We start from the raw sequence: 19672 nt of genomic DNA on the forward strand, positions 1-19672 counted from the left end.
CAGGTTGACGCTGGGGTGGCTATGAGTGCAACACTGCACTCTAGTCTTTGCAACAGAGTGAGAATCTGACTCAAAAAAAAAAAAATCAACAAATGATTTTATTTATTACAATATGTACAGAAATTTCTAGCCAATCTCAGTATCACTGCTCCTATTTCTTTTCTTTTCTTTTTTTTGAGCCGGGGTCTCACTCTGTCACTTAGGCTGGACCTCCTTCCATTTCACCCTCCCTAGTGTCTGGGACTGCAGGTGTGTGCCACCACTCCCAGCTAATTATTTTTCATTTTTTTGTAGAGATGAGGCTTGCTATGTTGCCCAGACTGGTTTTGAATTCTTGAGCTCAAGCAATCCACCCACCTTGGCCTCCCAAGTGCTGGGATTACAGGTGTGAGCCACTGCACCCAGTCTATTTCTAATTTTTTTTTTTTGAAAGAAGGATTGATTGAGAGGACAGAAAAACTCTCACAGTGGGAGGGTACTTGAGAGGGTTAGCCTATTTCTAATTTTATAATAGGAGGAAAAATATATGTATTAATTGTGGGAGGACACTGTGCTTCATTTTTTTTAAACCAAGGAATAAAGAACAAAGGGAAAGAAACAAAAAAGAAAAAAATTCATACAGAATATTTTTAAAAAACAAAAACAAAACTGAAGTGTAATTTATGACCTCAGGAATACTAAAGAGAATCACTGGTAAATTAATCAGACTCTGTAAGCTAAGAATAATGTAATTAACCTATTAAATTTGCAGGATTTTGTTCAAATTTGGATGAGACAACCATAAGAACATACATTAAAATTACTTTATAGTCAAATGATATCTAGAGTACTTACATGTCTTATTTTCAAAGTAAAATGAAATTTCTGTGGGTTTGGTTTTTACCATTTTCCCATTAATTTTCATCTATTTATATAAATGAACAAGCAGTCTCATCTCAGAAATAAAGGAGAAAGGTATGTAGGTTCGAGTTGCCCATATAAATAGAAGACTCATCATGTAGGCAGTAAAAACAACAACAACAAAAAAAACCCCAAACAACAACAACAACAAAAACTATCCCAGTACTTTGGGAGGAAGAGGTGAGGGGACTGCCTGAGCCCATGGGTTTGAGAACAGCCTGGGCAACTTGGCAAGACCTCATCTCTACACTAAATCAAAAAATTAGCCAGGCTTGGTAGCACTCACCTGTAGTTCCAGATACTTGGAAAGCTGAGGCAGAAGGATTGCCTAAGCCCAGCAGATCAACACTGGGGTGGCCGTGAGTGTGCCACTGCACTCCAGCCTGGGTGACAAAGAGAGACTTCAACTCAAAAAAAAAAAAAAACTGATTCAGAAAAAAAGTTGAAAATTTCCCCATGTTAAACAATATCTACAATGTCTCTCATGATAATACAAGTTACTGTAAAATTTAAAAATCAGAATACTCCTTACATTTCTATTACTATTACTAATTCTTTAAGCTAGCTCTCTCAATTAAAGTCATTAGATGTCTGAAATAAGTGACTTTATTATCATTATCCAAAGTTATATTTGATTTTCTTATCTATTAAAAGCAGAGATTACCACTCAGCTATTTTATGCTGGAGGAAGCAGTACACCTAGCAAATGACCAAATGTGAAGATACACTTGGACTCCTACTTCTGCTACTTTCTAGCTAAGACATTAGAAATATCATCATTCCGGATCTTTGTTTTCGCATCTGTAAAACAGCAATTATGGCTACATTGAAGTGTGAGACGGTAAAATAAAGTAGTATAAAGAAAATATTTACTTACAGTTTCTTGAATGTGTGAGAAATACTTCATAAATGTCAATTATTATTACATGACAACATGAGATCTTATATGGTAAAAAAAAAAAAAAAAAAATCCACTCATCCAACAACTACTTAGAAAATACATACAATGTTTAGATCTAAGTTCTTCCGGAATGAAAGACACATCCAAGGATGCCATACGTGCACACAAAGAGTATATCTTCTTGAAAGTTCTGCAGACAAGCAAATAGGCATTCACGTTGTCTTAGGTCTAGTGCTGCCAAGGGTGCTGATGGCCCCCAATAAAGCTTGCAAGTACTGTGCAGAATTATCAAGCATAATTGTTCCTATTCACATGGTTTAAAACCAGAGTTAACAGATGTTTTTGTAAAGAGCCAAAGGATAAATATTGTAGATTTTCTGGGCTGTATGGACTCTTTTGCAACTATTCACCTCTGCAAAATTCACAAAAATAGGTGGTGGGTCAGATGTGACTAAGGGACATAGTAAACTGCTGTTTTAAAACATATGCATCAATTAATAAGAAGTAATCATTCTTTATGAAAAGTATATATGAGCAAATTTATATATCTTTCTTCATTAAAGGTTTAATATTTCAATTTCAGGATAAGAAGAAAATGGGGGGGGAAAAAAGAGCTCTCTCAGATGTGTGCTTGCATCAGCACTGGAAAGCTTCCAACTCGGAGATACATTTCAGTAAAAGAACATGGAGTAGAAAATAAAGGAGACAGCTAGTGGTTGTTACTTTTATTTTTTCCTATCTGAGAATCATAATTCTAAATAAAAATCGACTTGTTACATAAGGAGATTGGACGTATTCACACGCTTCACACCCCAGTCTTAACAACGGCCAGATCCTGTCAGGCCTTTATGGCAAGTGGACTGTTTAGTTTAATGATGTCAAAATGGAGGGGAGCAGATGGCAATAAAACATTATTAGAAGAGACGAAATACACGCAACTGGTAGCAGTTTACTTATTCATATAAAAATTTTTAAATGGAAACAATAAATCTATCCATCTTAGCTAAGCAAATCTAGTTATCTCGATTTATTACTGTAGTGCAAAGCCTACAATGAAATTTGGGATCGTTGTAGAAACAGTAATTTCCTTCCTCACCCCTATCTCCTTTAGGTTTCAAATAAAAGATAAAATTTATATCCACTTATAACTGAGATGCACATCATTCAGGCTTTGATCTAATCCAATCTCACAAATATATCTGAATCTTTCTCAAAAAACAAAACAAAGAACATAGCATATCTGTCCATAGCTTTGTCCATAACGAAGTAAATAAGCTTTTCTTTATTGCTAAATGTAGCACAATCAGAGGCAGGGTACAACAAAGGGCCGTATTAACCTAATTCTTAGCCAAATAACCTAAATTTCAAAAATGGAATTTAGATGCAAAGAAAATGTGACTTGAAACAAATCTCAGCAGTTGCTAGTCACTTTTTCTTCCCTGCCAAGGCAAGAATTCTTTCTATCCTATCCCTAAGAGATTTAGTCTCCCTTAAATATATTCACTTATGTTATCTTGTGACACAGAAAAACACACTATTCAGAGTCAAAATAGCTGGGTTTAAGTCACTATAGAAGACATTTCTTTTGACTTTTCTCAGACTCTGGTACCTCACTGGTTAAATGATATCCATTTAAAATTTTAATGACATTATCATATTGTACATTCTAAATATAATTTTTAAAATGGAAAATAATATAAAAATTATTATTACTAATCAATGATAACTACCATTTTACTCTTAAATAGTTTGTTTCTCTCAGGCAGCCTATTCTATTCATGGGTTCCAGATCCTTAAACGAGGATGGTGAGAACTCAGGCGGGGTGCCACAGAAGCTGAAGTCAACTAAACATTCATTTGAAAAACAAGTTTATGTCCTTTTCCCTTTTTCATTTGACCAAATGAAATGTCTAATGTCCCTAAAAGATTCCCAAATGATCACAGCCTTCATATTTATTTATTTATTTTTGAGTCGAAGTCTTACTCTGTTGCCCAGGCTGGAATGCAATGGCACGCTCGTGGTCTCTGCAGCCTCAACCTGCTGGGCTCAGGTGATCCTTCTACCTCAGCCTTCCAAGTAGCTGGAAACACAGGTGTGCGCCACCACACCTGGCTAATTTTTTTATTTATTGTAGAGATGAGGTCTCACCATGCTGCCCAGGCTTGTCTCAAACCCCTGGGCTCAGGTAATCCTCTGGCTCTCAAAGTGCTGGGATTATAGGCATGAGCCACCATGCCCGGTTATATTTGTAACTTACTTGTGTTGTGCTTCTTCAAAACACAATGCAACTTATTTTCTAAAAATGAATCACCAGTTTTTATATTTTTACATTATTGTCTTTACTATATTTCAAAACTGTTTGATAGAGAAAAAAGCAATTCACTAATATAAAGCTTATGTGCATATTACCTGAGTCATACAAAGGGAATGGTGCCTTAATAAAAATGTCAGGAAATGGAGATCTGTTCAGTACGAAGTACGGAGGTTAAGAATGCCTAATATTAAATGTTGAGTAAAATACTACTGTGTCTTGAGTATATAACCACAGAATTAACTAAATGCCTTTTATTTTGCTTAGGAGAACGCTACCTTCGTGGACACATTCAACAACAACAATAAGAAATCCACTAACTGCTTGTCAGCATTAGTGGATACGAGAGTAAACAGGGCTCAGTTGGGAGTTGTGTGTACATACAAGTGAAGAAAGGATGAAGTTGGCATCCTAATATACTATATGCTGAATACAATCTTCTACCAGCATTTCAACAGAGGATATACAAGGACTATAGGGCACCAAGCACCTTGAGAGAGCAATGTTTAAAACCTGCATCCCAGTCAGGTGAAAGTGTAAATACCCTGTGTAAGTACTCTGGGTAAGTTTAAGAATTCTTTCCCATGGAATTCTCTCTGACTCATTACCATTGAGCAGGGTAATACTCATTACATCATCTCTAGATTGGATTACCTCAACAACTTCTTAAATGGTCTCCAGGACTCCAATCTTAATTTCTACACTGAAGTAGTAATGATCTTTTAAACACAGTAATGCTATAATGATCTTTTAATAATGCAAATGTGATTTTGCCACTTCCAGCTTATAAATCTTTTAATAGCTTTCTTTCAGCATCAAGTCCACATTCCTACATTCAAAGCTCCCATTAATCCATCCAACTTTCTCCATGGCCACTGGACAGTCTTGAATATACTGAACTACTTGCCCTTCCTTCAAGAAGTCAAATACTCCCTGAGTTTTTGCATATGTTGTTCCCTCTCCAAGGTGGCCTTCCAACCTGGGTCTTATAATATACTTTATCTCTTTTCACTTTTGTTGATTCCTTCCTTCCTTCCTTCCTTTTTTGAGTCAGAATCTCACTTATAATCCACTTTATCTCTTTTCACTTTGTTGATTCCTTCCTTCCTTCCTTCCTTTTTTGAGTTAGAATCTCACTTAAAATCCACTTTATCTCTTTTTACTTTGTTGATTCCCTCCCTCCCTCCTTCCTTCCTTCCTTTCTTCCTTCCTTCCTTCTTTCCTTCCCTCCTTCCTTCCTTCTTTCTTCCTTTTTTGAGTCAGAATCTCACTCTGTCACCCAGGCTGGAGTGCAGTGTCATGCTCACGGCCATCCCAGCGTTGACCTACTGGCTCACGTGTTCCTTCTGCCTCAGTCTTCCAAGTAGCCAGAACTACAGGCATGTGCTCCTATGCCCAGATAATTTTTTAATTTATTGTAGAGTTGAGGTCTCGTCAAGGTGTCCATGCTGTTCTCAAAACCATGGGCTCAGGCAATCCCTCACCTTGGCCTCCCAAAGTGCTGGGATTATAGGTTTGAGCCACCACACCCGGCTTATTGTTGCTGATTTCTGATATATACTGTTGTTTTGCATCCAAGCTACTCTGTTCACAGTAACAAAACAGTGGATTCCCATATTCCTGACATTCCCTCTTCTGCACTCTCCTGCTTGGTTCCTTATGTGTAATATATTCCCATATTGTTTTTTCTTTTTTCTTTTTTTTTTTTGAGTTGAAGTCTCACTCTTTTCATCCAGGCTGGAGTGCAGTGGCACACTCACGGCCACCGCAGCCTTGACCTGCTGGGCTTAGGTGATCCTTCGGTCTCAGCCTTCCAAGTAGCTAGAACTACATACTCATGCCACCATGCCCGGCTACTTTTTATGATTTACTGTAGAGACAAGGTCTCACCAAATTGCCCAGGCTGGTCTCAAACCCTGGGGCTCAGGTAATCCTCTTGCCTCAGCCTCCCAAAGTGCTGGGATTCCAGGCTGAGCCACTGTGCCTGGCCAGATTCCCATATTTTTTGAGAAAGCAGGATTTATTGAAAGAACAGAAAACTTCCCACAGTAGGAAGGGATCCAAGGCGGTTGCCTTTTAAAAATTTTTTCAAAGCAATTAATGTAGTACTAGTTGTAGTATTGCTTATGCTTACAACTTTTAATTCTTCTGGGAGTTTAATGCTTCAAGGGGAGTGGAGTCTCCTTCTCCTTGAATATGCTTAAATATTAAATATAATAAGTTAAAATAGCAACCTTTGGCAGACAGTTGTGGGAATTTCAAGTTTGGTAGAATGATAGAACCATATCTTGGCAAATGCACTGTGTAACCTTCAAATCATAAGAAGATGTCCAAAAGAAGACAAACTGACCTATCCACCTACTCACTCATTCACTGGCATTTACTAAGGGCCTGTAACCTGTGCCAGGTATTGTCTAGGTGCTATAAAATTGAGATTAGTAAGACTTTGTCCCTGTCTCTAAGGGAGTCTAAAAATAGTGGTAAAAGACACCTATGTAAACAATTTAAATGAGCATGATGCATTCTATAATAAAGACATTGCCAAATTCTGTAGGAGCATAGAAAAAGAACTGGTAACAAGAGGGCTCAAGAAAGCTTTACAAAGGAAGGGATAGCTGGTCTTTAAGGGTCATGGGAAGTTTGTCATGGGTAGAATGGATAGAAAAGCATTTCACATAAAAGAAGCAGCCGGGCTCGGTGGCTCAGCCTGTAATTCCACGCCTTTGGGAGGCTGAGGTGAGTGGATTGCCTGAGCCCGCGGGTTTGAGACCCGCCTGGGCAGGTAAGACCTCATCTCTACAATAAATCAAAAAATTAGCCGGACGTGGTAGCGCATGCCTGTAGTTCCAGCTACTTGGAAGGTTGAGGCGGAAGGATCGCCGGAGCCCAGCAGGTCGAGGCTGCGGTGGCCAGGAGCGGCCACTTCACTCCAGTCTGGATGACAGAGTGAGACTCCAACTCAAACAAACAAACAAACAAATAAATAAATAAAAAGAAGAAGAAGCAGCTTGTACAAAGCACAGAGGTGTGTGCTCAAGGAATGGTATGAACTCTCAAACTTTAGTGTGACTGAACTATAGGGAACGTGAGGCTGGAGAAGAATGTTGGCCCAAGGTTGCCTGGGGACCAAAAGCCTGTTAAGAAGAGAAACATTTCACCTGTGGCTGGTAGACAGCCCCAAATATTTCAAGCAGGGAAGTCACATAAGAGCTGTTTTATTGGGTGGTAACAGTGTAAGTTATTAATGCTATCATGAAAAGGAATAAAGGGATAGAAATGTGACTTTTTTTTTGAGTTGGAATCTCACTCCATCGCCCAGGCTGGGGTGCAGTGGTACACTCATGGTCACCCCAGCATCGACCTGCTGGGCTCTGGTGATCCTTCTGCTTCAGCCTTCCAGGTAGCCAGAACTACAGGCACAGGCTGCCACACCCAGCTAACTTTTTAAAATGTATTGTAGAGACAAGTCCTCTCCAAGTTACGCGGGCTGGTCTCGAACCCGCGGGCTCAGGCAATCTACTCGCCTGGGCCTCCCGAAGCGCTGGTATTACAGGCCGAGCCCCCGAGCTTGGCCACAATGCAAACTTTTTTGAGTTTCCTCTAGGTACCAAGCACCCGCAGTGTATGTTGTATCTTAACCACAAAGCTAGAGTGTACTGTTTAGATCCTTATTTTAATAGCTAAAGAAATTAGATTTCTGAAATGCTCACCTCCTGAAATTCATACCTGAAAGGGCAGGCATTCCCATTCTTCAGGGCCATCACCAGTCAGAAAACTGGGTTCGATGATCTAGTGGGCCCCGATCTAGCAAGGTGCAGCTTATGCTCTACTAAAATAATCATTATCATTTTACATATAATTAAACTAAAGCTTGAAAATGGATACGTTCCAACATATAAAGGTTCTTCATGACCTTAAGACTGGATTTGCGAAAACCATTTTATTATATTTGGTAAGATAGTAATATTTTACAAAAATGCTTGCATCTGATGAACTAAATTTACCTATCTGGTATCCATAACTTAAACTAGATCTAGGGGAAGTATTACATAGAAAATCAGGTCAACTGTATAAATACAGGAACATATTTTTATGTTCTTGTCTAACCACTTATAAATTATGAATGTATGCAATATGAAAGATTTGAGCATAAAACATCTATTAGGCATACAAATATGTAAATTCAAATAAACTTTTAAAAAGTACAAAGTCCAGATTCACAAGAAAAATCTTATCTCAAACTCACATTTGAATTCTTGCTTTTTTTGTATCTTAATACTTACAGAACTTTGCAACATTTTTGCATCCTAAGATATTGGGCTCTTTGTCAGTCACTGGCAAGCTTGTGTGTGTGTGTGTGTGTGTGTGTGTGTGTGTGTGGTGTTTGTGTGTGTGTGTGGTGTTTGTGTGTGTGTGTGTGTGTGTGTGTGTGTGTGTGTGTGTGTGTGTGGTGTTAAACTATATGCCTGAGAAAAAGATGATCCAATCTAAACTATAGTGCTGTTGCATACACACCTAGTTCCTATTTATCAACTGGCATAGCATTATTGTATTCCTGAAAGACTTCTGAGTAACACAGGCTATGTAATACCACAAGTGAAATGACCTAAGATTTAAAGTCAAAACTTCAGTAGAGGTAATAAAAACCACAAGACAGGCTCAGAATACATTGGTAGGTCTTAAAATTTCAATCAGTCCTTTTAATGCTGCCGTTTCACCCATTATTTCAAAACTACAATAGGCATCACCCAATAGACAAAAGGATGACTAAAATACTTATTTAAATCAGCAACTCTCAAACTTTTTTTTTCTTTTTTGAGTTGGAGTTTTACTCTGTCACCCAGGCTGCAGTGCAGTGGCACACTCACGGCCATCCCAGTGTCGATCCGCTGGGCTTCAGCAACCTTCCAAGTAGCCGGAACTACAGGCGCATGTTACCACACCTGGCTAATTAAAAAAAAAAATTTCTTTGTAGAGATGAGGTTGCCTGGGCTGGTCTCAAACCCATGGGCTCTCCTCGGCCTCTCAAAGTGCTGGGATTACAGGCTGAGCCACTGAGCCCGTCCTCAAACTTTTTTTAAACTGTAAATCATAGTAAGAAATACACTTGACCTTCTGACCCAAAACATAAGCATGTGCTTACATGTGTATATACATAATTATAATGTACATATACTTAAATATATAAAAATATATATACACATTTTAAGAGTCAGGGTCTCATTCTGTTGCCCTTAAACTCCTGGCTTAAGTAATCTTCTTGCCTCAGCCTTCAAAGTAGCTGAACTATAGGTGTGTGCCACATGCCTGGCTAATGTTTTAAAAGTTTTTTTTTTTGAGAAATGGGGTCTTGCTATGTTGCCCAGGCTGGTCTCAAATTCCTGGCTGTAGGTGATCTTCCCACCTTGGCCTTCCAAGTAACCAGGACTACATACATGTGCCACCATGCCCAGAAGAAAATATTGAAAAGAAAAAAAAAAGAATAACAAAAGAACAATTTAACAATACAAATTTAAAACTAGAGTACAACAACTATTTACATAGTATTAATATTATATTAGTATTACAAGTAATCCAGAGAAAATTTAAAGAATAAGGGAGGATGTGTGTCAGTTATATGCAAATATTGCACCATTTTATGTCAGGGACTTGAGCATCCTCAAATTTTGGTACTGGTGGGGGTTCTGGAACCAATTGCCCACAGACACTACTGAGGGATGACTGCATTTTAAAATGACATCACTGGTAACAGTCACACTTCAATAATTTCTGTTTGGGGGAAGGGAAATCAAATCTTTTTTTCCCCCCTTTTTTCACCAATGCTAGAGCAGCTATGAGTTATCAAGAGAAAGATGCCTGAAGCTTTCAATGTGAGAAACAAATCACCTGCTTTCATGCTATATCTGAGCCCACAGCAGCCCAAACACTTTCTAGCTCTTGCATCCCTTTGGTTGGCATTGTCATTTTCACAGGTGAATTGTGAAGAACACAGAAACCCACAAGGTGACAGTTATCACCTTCTAAATTAAAAAAATGTTTTTTCATTTGCATCAGGAAACTTTTAAAACTATTTATCCAAGACTAAGTCAGAATAGATTCTGAGGAGGTTTCCTGTTGTTTTTAAATGATGGTATGCCATTGTGCAGGGCAGAGAAAAGAATTTGAGTGGCTGAGAATTTTGTATTTATTTTTAAATTTTACAAAATAGTGTAAAATGAATAGCTTTCACATACCATAATACCTGATTAAATGCTGGTTTACAGCACCTACAGCAAGATATATAGGAACTCAGCAAATATTTTCTGATTCGAACTAAGTATTATGATGTAATTCAACTATGAATTCACAATGGGAAAACATATTTTCTTCTTTTAATATTGCTTTATAATTTATATAATGTATATAATGTTTTATACTGTTATAGTTTTGCTCATATTTAATTCACTTATATTTTCTGAAAGAAATGCAAATGTTTCAAACACTAACCATTGCTATTATTTGCCTGCTTTGATCATTCTAACATTGTTAAACACAAAGAAGAAAGGATTCTATCGCCCTCTTGTGGTAGTTGTGCTGTACTGTAGTCTCCAGGCGTCCCATATTAATTAAAATTTTTTCTTTCCATTTTGAGGCAGAGTGGTACTTTGACCATAAATTTCTGAACTTCCAAAAGCTTTACATATACTTTCTGCCCTCTGTTGCTCATACACTTTGTGCTTTCCCTTATTTTCTACCTTAGAAATTTAGTATTTTCTTCATTACTGTACAAAACATTCTCCTGTGAGCTTCCAAGTACCATACCAAAGGAATTTTTCTTCAAGTTACTGTTTTTATTCAAATGCACACACAAAATAATTATGGCAAATTTCCATTGTCATCCATAGGCTTTAAGTAAATAAACATAACTCAAAGTGTTTGGGGCTGAGCTTCAACAGTAATTTTTTTCACCAAGATCTTGCTAAGTCAATTAATGGCCCAGAAATTTCAGAGGCTAAAAATACTAATCAGCATATTTTAAATTTTTGAAAGTAATAAAATGTCTTTCCTTTATAATAGTCTAATCCTCTTTCCAACACAACACAAATGCTTCTAGCTTCTTTGCAAAATTTGTAACATGTAACACATGCCACTATGAAATAAGCTGTATAGGATATTTTTCAACCAACTCATCTTTGACAAAGCCTCCAACAACCACTTGGGAGAAGAGAACCTATTCAGTAAATGGTGCTGGGAAAACTGACTGATCACATGCAGAAGATTGAAACAGGACCCCTACTTATCACCACACACAAAAATCAACTCCAAATGGATCAAACTATAAAAATCTTAGAAAATGCAGGAAACTCTCTTAGGGAAATTGGAACTGACAACCAATACCTGATCAAGACCCCCACTGCCCATACCATAAGAGATAAGATAAATAAGTGGAACCTCATCAAACTGACAAACTTCTGCAAAGCAAAAGAAACCATCAAGAGAGCAGGGAGATAGCCCACAGAATGGGAAAAAATATTTGCTGACTGTCTATCTGACAAAGGCCTAACATCTAGGATCTACAAGGAACTCAAACATGCCAAAAGGAAAAAAACAAACAGCCCCCCAAAAAAGTAGGCAAAAGACATAAACAGACATTTCTCAAAAGAAGATATACAGGCAGCCAACAGACACATGAAAAAGTGCTCAGCCTCACTCATCATCAGAGAAATGCAAATCAAAACCATATTGGATACCACCTAACCCCAGTAAGAATAGCCATCATTAATCAAACAAACAACAATAGATGCTGGCAAAGACGCAGAGAAAAAGGAACACTTCTATACTGCTGGTGGGAATGCAAACTAGAGCATCCTCTTTGGAAGACAGTGTGGCGAGTTCTGAAAGAACTCTAAATTGATCTTCCATATGACCCAGCAATCCCTGCCCCGCATTGAGAAAATATACCTGAAGGAACTCAAGTCATTCTACCAAAAAGATACCTGCACACACGTTTGTTGCAGCTCTATTCACAATAGCAAAAATGTGGAACCAACCGTGCTGCCCAGTGAAGCTGAACTGGATTAAAAAAAATGTGGTACATACACACAATAGAACATTATGCAGCCATAAAGGATAAACATATGGTCTTTGCAGCAGCTTGGATGGATTTAGAGTCTATCATACTCAGTGATCTATCACAGAAACAAAGAACAGAGTACCATATGTTCTCACTCATAAGTGGACCTTGAACAATTATAATACTATAAGAAAGGGATTGGCAGTAGTGGGAAACTGCCAGTGGTGGGGGGTGGAATTGGCAGTTGAGGGAAACTGCCAGGGGAGGGGCACACCTCATCAACAAGGGTACCTGTAAAATGAACATTTGTATACCTAACCCAGAATTGTACCCTACATCTTTAAAATAAAAAAAATAAATAAACTGTATAAATTAGTTCTTTTCTAAAGATTATTTATTTAATTATTTTTTGGTGAGGAAGCAGGATTTATTGAGGACAGAAAAGCTCCCACAGTGGGAGGGGACCCAAAGAGGTTGGTCCAAGATAATTTATTTATAAAAAAGGAATGTATTTAGTGTCTACTATATTTAAGCACTGAGGAAAATACAAAGATGAATTTGTAATTAAATAAAAAGTATTTAATTTAAAAACATGCTTATAAATGTAAAAAATATTCTTAAAGAATAATAAATGATCAATTCTTAAAGCTATCACATTTTGAACAGTAGCTCCTTATGCATTCAATCAGTACTCATCCCAAAACTGATGAGGACAGACGAGAAATTAGCACACTAGGTGAAGAAATGCATTCCATGCAGAGGGGCAAGAACTTTTTAAAGCATGGACACATGGTATGTCTCAGAAACTGAAGTTGAGTTCGCGCAACCAAGTACAGATTAGAAACTTGGCAGAAGTAGAGGATGAGTTTGGGAAGCCAGCTGGGACCATAATATGAAATGTTTAAAATGATATGCTAAGGGATGGTGAGTTACAGTGCAGCATCCCCAGCAGGGGAGGGACATGACAAATCGGTTTTGGAAAGACTGGCTGCAGGGTGAGGGATAGATTGAAGGGGTGAGAAGAAGGGAAGCCAGTTAGAAGTAATTTGCAATGAAGAGAGCATGAAACAAGGCAATGGTTCTGATGACAGAAAGAAGAAAGGTGAGCAGTACTAAGAATGAAGTTAGTTACTGTGAGACATGGGGAGTGCGTCTGACATTTACATTCCAGCTGTGGTGACTGAGTGGATGTGCAATTGCCGGAGACAGGAAATGCTATTTTCAGACATTTGAGGTGCCATCAGAAGACAGCTGGGTCAATGGATTTGAGAACAGGAGAGAGCAGACCACGAGTTATCGACGGCTACATAGTATGAGGAACCTGGATGAGAGATCAGTCAGAGTAACAGAGTGAGAGTAAGGAGTGAGGAGAGTTGAAGGCTGAGTTTGGGATTGGTCCCCCTTAAGCAACAGTCCCATCTTCCTATTAAGAAGGCACTTTTGCTATATAATTATAAACTTTGTTCATGTTGGGGAAAAACTGGGCCAAAGAAGTTAAATGACTTTAAAGTTATTTATCTATAGAATGAATGAGAACTCAGTTTCCAGACTGAGGCCAAGTTGTTCCACCTGCCATTCACATGCTCTCTTTCTAGTTTTGTGTCCTCTTCCCATTCTGCTTTATAAGTCATCAAATAACAAGAATTAAGAGATCCTTTCTTTAATAATTGTTGGATGGCAATAGATGCTTCTGTTGTCATTCTTATTTGTACACATCATCAAAACTGAAATGTTGTATTTGCATGGATAACCCTCCAACAAACTAGTTTGTTATGAAATGAGTCCCCATGTTTATAATTCTACGCATGCGCCCTGAATAATCTGGGAAATGCTCAACTCTACAATTATGAATGTCAGCAAATGGCAACTGTATCAAACACACACTGAGAATGCTCATGAGACATTTCAGAGAGAAACGCTGCTATAGCTGTCCCTTACAGTGCTTTCTAAATCTTAGATGGTGGAGAATGAGTTTTACCTGTAATGTGATCCTAGATTCCAGAATACATTTTCATAATTACACTCACTAGGCAAAGCAAGAAGCAAGAGCTTTCTTTGGACTACCTGATTGGCCTGGCCGCTGCCAGTTTGGTGACTTGACGCTGGTGGATCCCAGAGGCTTGAAGGCGGCAGCAGTGGTGAGGCCGGCCACTCCTGGCCTGCCCAAGGCTGGGCTTTCCTGGCTCTCAGGCATGTTCCGTGGGGAAGCTACCAAGGAAGCCGACTGTGGGGAAGGCTCCGGAATGCTACTGCAAAGGACATAAGGAAACATTTTTGATGAAATGGTAACAACCAAACTTAGCAATGATCCTTTTTTCCCTAAATCTATGAATTTTTAAGGGAAAAGAACCTTTAAAATCATGACTAAGGGACTGCCTCTCTTTAAAAAAAAAAAAAAAAAGGAAAAGGAGTCAGACTGCATGTTATACAAAATTCTCTTTAGAAGGTCTACCATGAGAAATTGGGCTATTGAGAAATGTATACAGTCACTCCCTTTAAATGATAAACTAAATGAGCTAAACTTCCTCTCCCTATTCCTCTCTATTTCAACATTTCAGAAGTCATCTAGATTAAAATAATTCATGACAGGAGATTCTCTGATAATATCTATGCAATGGCATAGATGCCTCCCCTTCCTACATCCTTTCAGTATTTTACTAAGTTTCCCTAAATGCATCACCTGTTGCTCTTTTTGCTGGTATACTCACCCACTCACTCGTTACTTAAGCACTTATGCCAGAATTGTGCTATGCCCTGGCTACACAACGAGAAACATCTCCTGCCTAGTAGAACATCCAGCATTCTGTGCTGGTGACACAGGGAAAAAAGAGACTCCCATGATTATCTCTCAACCAGAGTTACCTGCTTAAGAGGCCTCATCTATGCTGGTTCCAATTTGGTTTAGAATATCACACAGCCCTTTTCATAAAGTCCTTTGTTGCTTTTAAATATATGTGTAGCCGGGCTCGGTGGCTCAGCCTGTAATCCCGCGCCTTTGGGAGGCTGAGGTGAGTGAATTGCCTGAGCCCGTGGGTTCGAGACCCACCTGGGCAGTGAGACCTCATCTCTACAATAAATCAAAAAATCAGCCAGGCGTGGTAGCGCATGCCTGTAATTCCGGCTACTTGGAAGGCTGAGGCGGAAGGATCGCCGGAGCCCAGCAGGTCGAGGCTGCAGTGGCCAGGAGCAGCCATTGCACTCCAGTCTGGGTGACAGAGTGAGACTCCAACTCAAAAAAAAAAATAGATAAATAAATAAATAAATATATGTGTGTATATATGCATGAAATTCTATGCATGAGATTATCTAAGCAACCAGCCTTGAAAAGTTAAGTTGAGCCAGCTAATTTTTTATTTATTGTAGAGATGAGGTCTCGCCAAGCCCAGGCGGGTCACCCAGGCTAGAGGGTAGTGGCACGCTCCTGGCCACTGCAGCCTCAACCTGCTGGGCTCTCGGCGATCCTTCCGCCTCAGCCTTCCAAGTAGCTGGAACCACAGGCACACGCTACCATGCCTGTCTAATTTTTTCATTTATTGTAGAGATGAGGTCTTGCCAAGTTGCCCGGGCTGGTCTCGAACCCACAGACTCATGCAATCCACTCACCTTGGCCTCCCCAAGTGCTGGGATTACAGGCTGAGCTACCGAGCCCGGCCTGCAAAATGAATTTAACCATTGAAAATGTGGTGAGCTCAGTTATATTTCAGCATGACAGTCAAAGCCTTCTAAGGTAAAGCTACAATCTACCAGTCTAATCTTATCTCCTGTCATATAAACCATATTCTAGCCACCTCTGCTCTCTGTCCACAATTCTATATTTTTTTCCTAGGTTCTAGGTATCTCTTCCTACCCTCTCTCTGCACCCATACAAATTGTATCTATAATTAATACTAGTAGAAGAAGAAAAAACCCATCATGCATTGTCTTCCATGCTAAGCAATTTATATATTATTTCATTTTATTACTTTTTAAGCTTCTAGAAGCAAGAGACTCCTTTTAATTCAAGGCATTTGTTAGTTGCATGGTATATAATTTTACACGGATTTGTAATAGCTATTTTTAAATGATCACGAATAGCAACTTCTTTATGTATCTTGTCTCCTCCATTACATTATAAACTACCTGAGGTTAGGACTTCACTGTGACCTTGAGCACATTACTTAAACTCTGTAAATTTCCTCATCTGTAAAATGATATAAAAACGCTACCTCTATTCAAGGTTACTGTAAGAAGTAAATGAAATATAAGACAATACACGTAAAGTACTTAGCACAGTGCCCAGCAGAGAGTATATGCTCAAGTAATGAAAGGGATCAGTATTTCTACATCCTGTAATACTGAATCCAGTGATAATAAGATTAGTGTTAAGTATATTTATTAAATAAACACCCCTCATCTACACTAATAATTTTGCTTCTAAATTGGTTTGTGGATATTTGGGGTACAGGATATTGACCTCAGACGCAATCCTGCTTCCTCAACAATTTTAAACAACACATAATATTTCTTTAAATTCCCATGGAGTAAGAATCATAGAGCTAAAAAAACACTTTAATGTTTCACTGTATTCTTTGTACACAGACTTGTATACATTCTCTCCCCAAAGGCCTAAGATGTTGAAATCTTAAAACAGTACTCTTTAGATGCACAGGGTTTGGATTAGATTATAAAGACTTTATAGAAATCTAAGTTACAAGGAAAAAAAAAAGTTGTTCCACTCCACTTATGTTTAAATTCAAGATTGATCTGAAGTTCAAATTTCTATAGAGAAAGAGAACCCTATTTACTTAAAACATTTAATGCAGTAATGGGAGAACAGTAGACTTCATCTAGACATTCATATATCTGAGTATATGATGCCCACACCTCTAAAAATCTAACGCATCTTGTTTTCTAATTTTTAACTACTAGCTACTATTTAAAGAAAATACATCAACATCAGGTATTATGTACTAAAGGTAAAAAGATTAATAAAGTCATTGGTCATATTATTTTACATCTGGGAATAAAATGTTATAAATAATCATTAGCAGCAGCAAAACATTCTAAAATTAATGACTAATTTATTAATACAGTATGGTACTGCTTCTTAAATTAGATTGTTATCTTATTTCAAAACTCATGATTCAAATATATTTAAGGTTTACCTAAATTCTAAATATAATTAAAATGATTTCTAAAGAATTCTAGAAGAATGAAGAAATTAGTGCAAATCCATAAATATTCCTCGGCTAATATCACAGATACTGAGAATCAAATATGGTCATTTTCATTAGTCTGCAAAATAAACAGGGACTGAGATAAAATAATAAATTAACATGGCTTTTAGCTCAAGAATACCAAGATTTTTGTTTCATGTTTTGAAAAATGAAAATAGAGGCAAATAGAGCAAAGGTTTCTTCTCAAAATGGAGCTAATGAGGAAAAAAAGAAAAAGAAAAAAGTTAAGTTTCAGTGTCAGTAACCTGATTTATCTTCAGTTTACATTCCTTTCCCACATTTGTTTAACTATTACAACAAAGTTCAGCTACAGATTGAGAACACTTGAAAATTTCAAGTCTGTTTTCAAAGGATAAATTATGCTTAAAGAATACTCTTGAGAGTAACTTTTATTCTATTACATGTTTAAATTTTTAAAAAGCCAATTGTACATCACAGGTTTAATTATTAATGTCTAAGCTAAACAGCTTTTAGTTAAAGTCTTACCAAAAAATGATATACTAATATATATACTCTGAAATGGTGGGAAAGGACTATTTCTGGAAGGGCCTTAGTTATGAGGAACTTATTATTTTATAGAATTTTTCCATCAGAATTCTATAAAAGGACCTGGACATAGAGAGGTAATTAGTGTCTTCCAGAATTCTGGAAGCACATTTTTAGTATTTTCCTAATCAAAATTCTTTAACTTAGTTTTTACACTAAAAGTCAAAGTGCTAAATATACCATAATGGAAAGAAATAAATTTGGAATTTGTATTAGTCCGTCTTGTATTGCTATAAAGGAATACTTTGAGGCTGGGTAATTTATCAGGAAGAGAGGTTTATTTTGGCTCATAGTCTCTGCCGACTGAACAAGAAGCATATTGCTAGGTGAGGCCTCAGGAAGCTTCTGGTGAGGCCTCAGGAAACTTCTACTGGTGGCAGAAGGCAAGGGGAGCCATGCCATAAGAGAGCAAGAGTGGAAGCAAGAAGGAGAACTCATTCATTACCATGAGAATGGCACCAAGTCATTCATAAGGGATCCGCCAGCAACTCAAACCCCTTCCACCAGGCCCCACCTCCATCAAATTTCAACATGAGACTTGGAGGAGACAGCAATCCAAACTATATCACTTTATAGTAATTTTATAATTTTAAAGATTACTGTCATACAAAAGTAACAATCAGAGATAAAACTTCTCTGACACTATTCCTTGTGCTCTTTTGGGTACCCCTTTCACTAGGTGAGCAAAGGGCTTCTCAATAAATCCCATATTCCTGCTTTCCAAATCACCAAGTAGCATATCTTTTCACGAACTATTTCCTTCTCTCAAATGTCAAAATATATTTTTGTCTGTGCTCTACTACTGTTAATAAAAATAAGTGGCAATGACTACTAACACACCCTCTAGAGGTGGGTGAGTCCACAGACAGCTTCAGTCAGTCTATCACTGCATGCCCACTTTTGTAAGAATAGAGAGGATGAACAGCTCTCATCAGTTCTCCAAGTGAGTTCCAAGTATACACAAGGACTCAAAGTGTACCCCAGAGTACTTAGTCTACCTGCCTCTATACAAACTTAGAATAGAGAATGAAAGATTTCTGCTCATTTAACACTCACAATTATGCAAATATAAAATATTTAAAAATTTCAGGTGTTTTTTTTCTTAGCACAAAATGTACTATTATCTTTCTCCTCCTGTTTAAACACCTTCCTTTAAATAATAATTTACTGGATAGTCAACTACATAAATAAACATTTTTGGCTTAATCATTAAGGCTAGTCGTTTAGAAAAAAGTTAATTTTTGTGTTTTAGCATTTCCCAGAGAGTGAAAATTAAGTTGCTTTATATGTAAGAACTATAAGACATAGCCAATCAAAATGAAGTACTTTATTGCTCTTTTTCGTTTTTTAAAAAGGTATGTCTTATTAAACATTTGACTATTCTAATATAGTTACATCCATGCAACAGAAGACATTATTCTACTGTAATTTAAGTATTTGCACGACTATTAAAAATTTCATACCAAACAAACATTAAGCACGCTAATGAAAGATGTCACTAAGACTTAAAAGGTGAGTTAATAATCATACAAAATAGCATGCTTTTCATTAGCACTGCATTGAAATTACAGTTAATTCAAACTGGGCACAAGTCCCTAGAGCTGCAGGACATTCTCACTGGCCTGTTAATATGATGGTTAAGTGTTAGAGGAAGCAGCACCACTTGCCATGCCTGCTCCCTCAGTACCTTGTTTTCTTAGCACGGATAGAGCCAGTTGATTTCCTTGAGAACTGGAGATCGGAG

The 19672-nt window shown here is 37.7% G+C and overlaps 1 protein-coding gene across 2 annotated transcripts in view; it reads right to left on the reverse strand.

Annotated features, from left to right (window-relative positions):
* Positions 1–14071: 14071 nt before the first annotated feature.
* Positions 14072–19672, reverse strand: part of PDLIM5 (PDZ and LIM domain 5) — a 170357-nt gene continuing 164756 nt past the window's right edge. For both annotated transcript variants that reach the window (XM_021710786.1, XM_021710787.1), the window contains one exon: positions 14072–14415. In XM_021710786.1, coding sequence (XP_021566461.1) covers positions 14193–14415 — 223 coding nt within the window. In that variant the 3' untranslated portion in view covers positions 14072–14192. The remainder of the gene's footprint in view (positions 14416–19672) is intronic.

This window comes from Carlito syrichta, unplaced genomic scaffold, assembly GCF_000164805.1.
Source record: "Carlito syrichta isolate Samal-C Ts95f unplaced genomic scaffold, Tarsius_syrichta-2.0.1 Scaffold301538, whole genome shotgun sequence".
Classification (NCBI taxonomy): domain Eukaryota; kingdom Metazoa; phylum Chordata; class Mammalia; order Primates; family Tarsiidae; genus Carlito; species Carlito syrichta.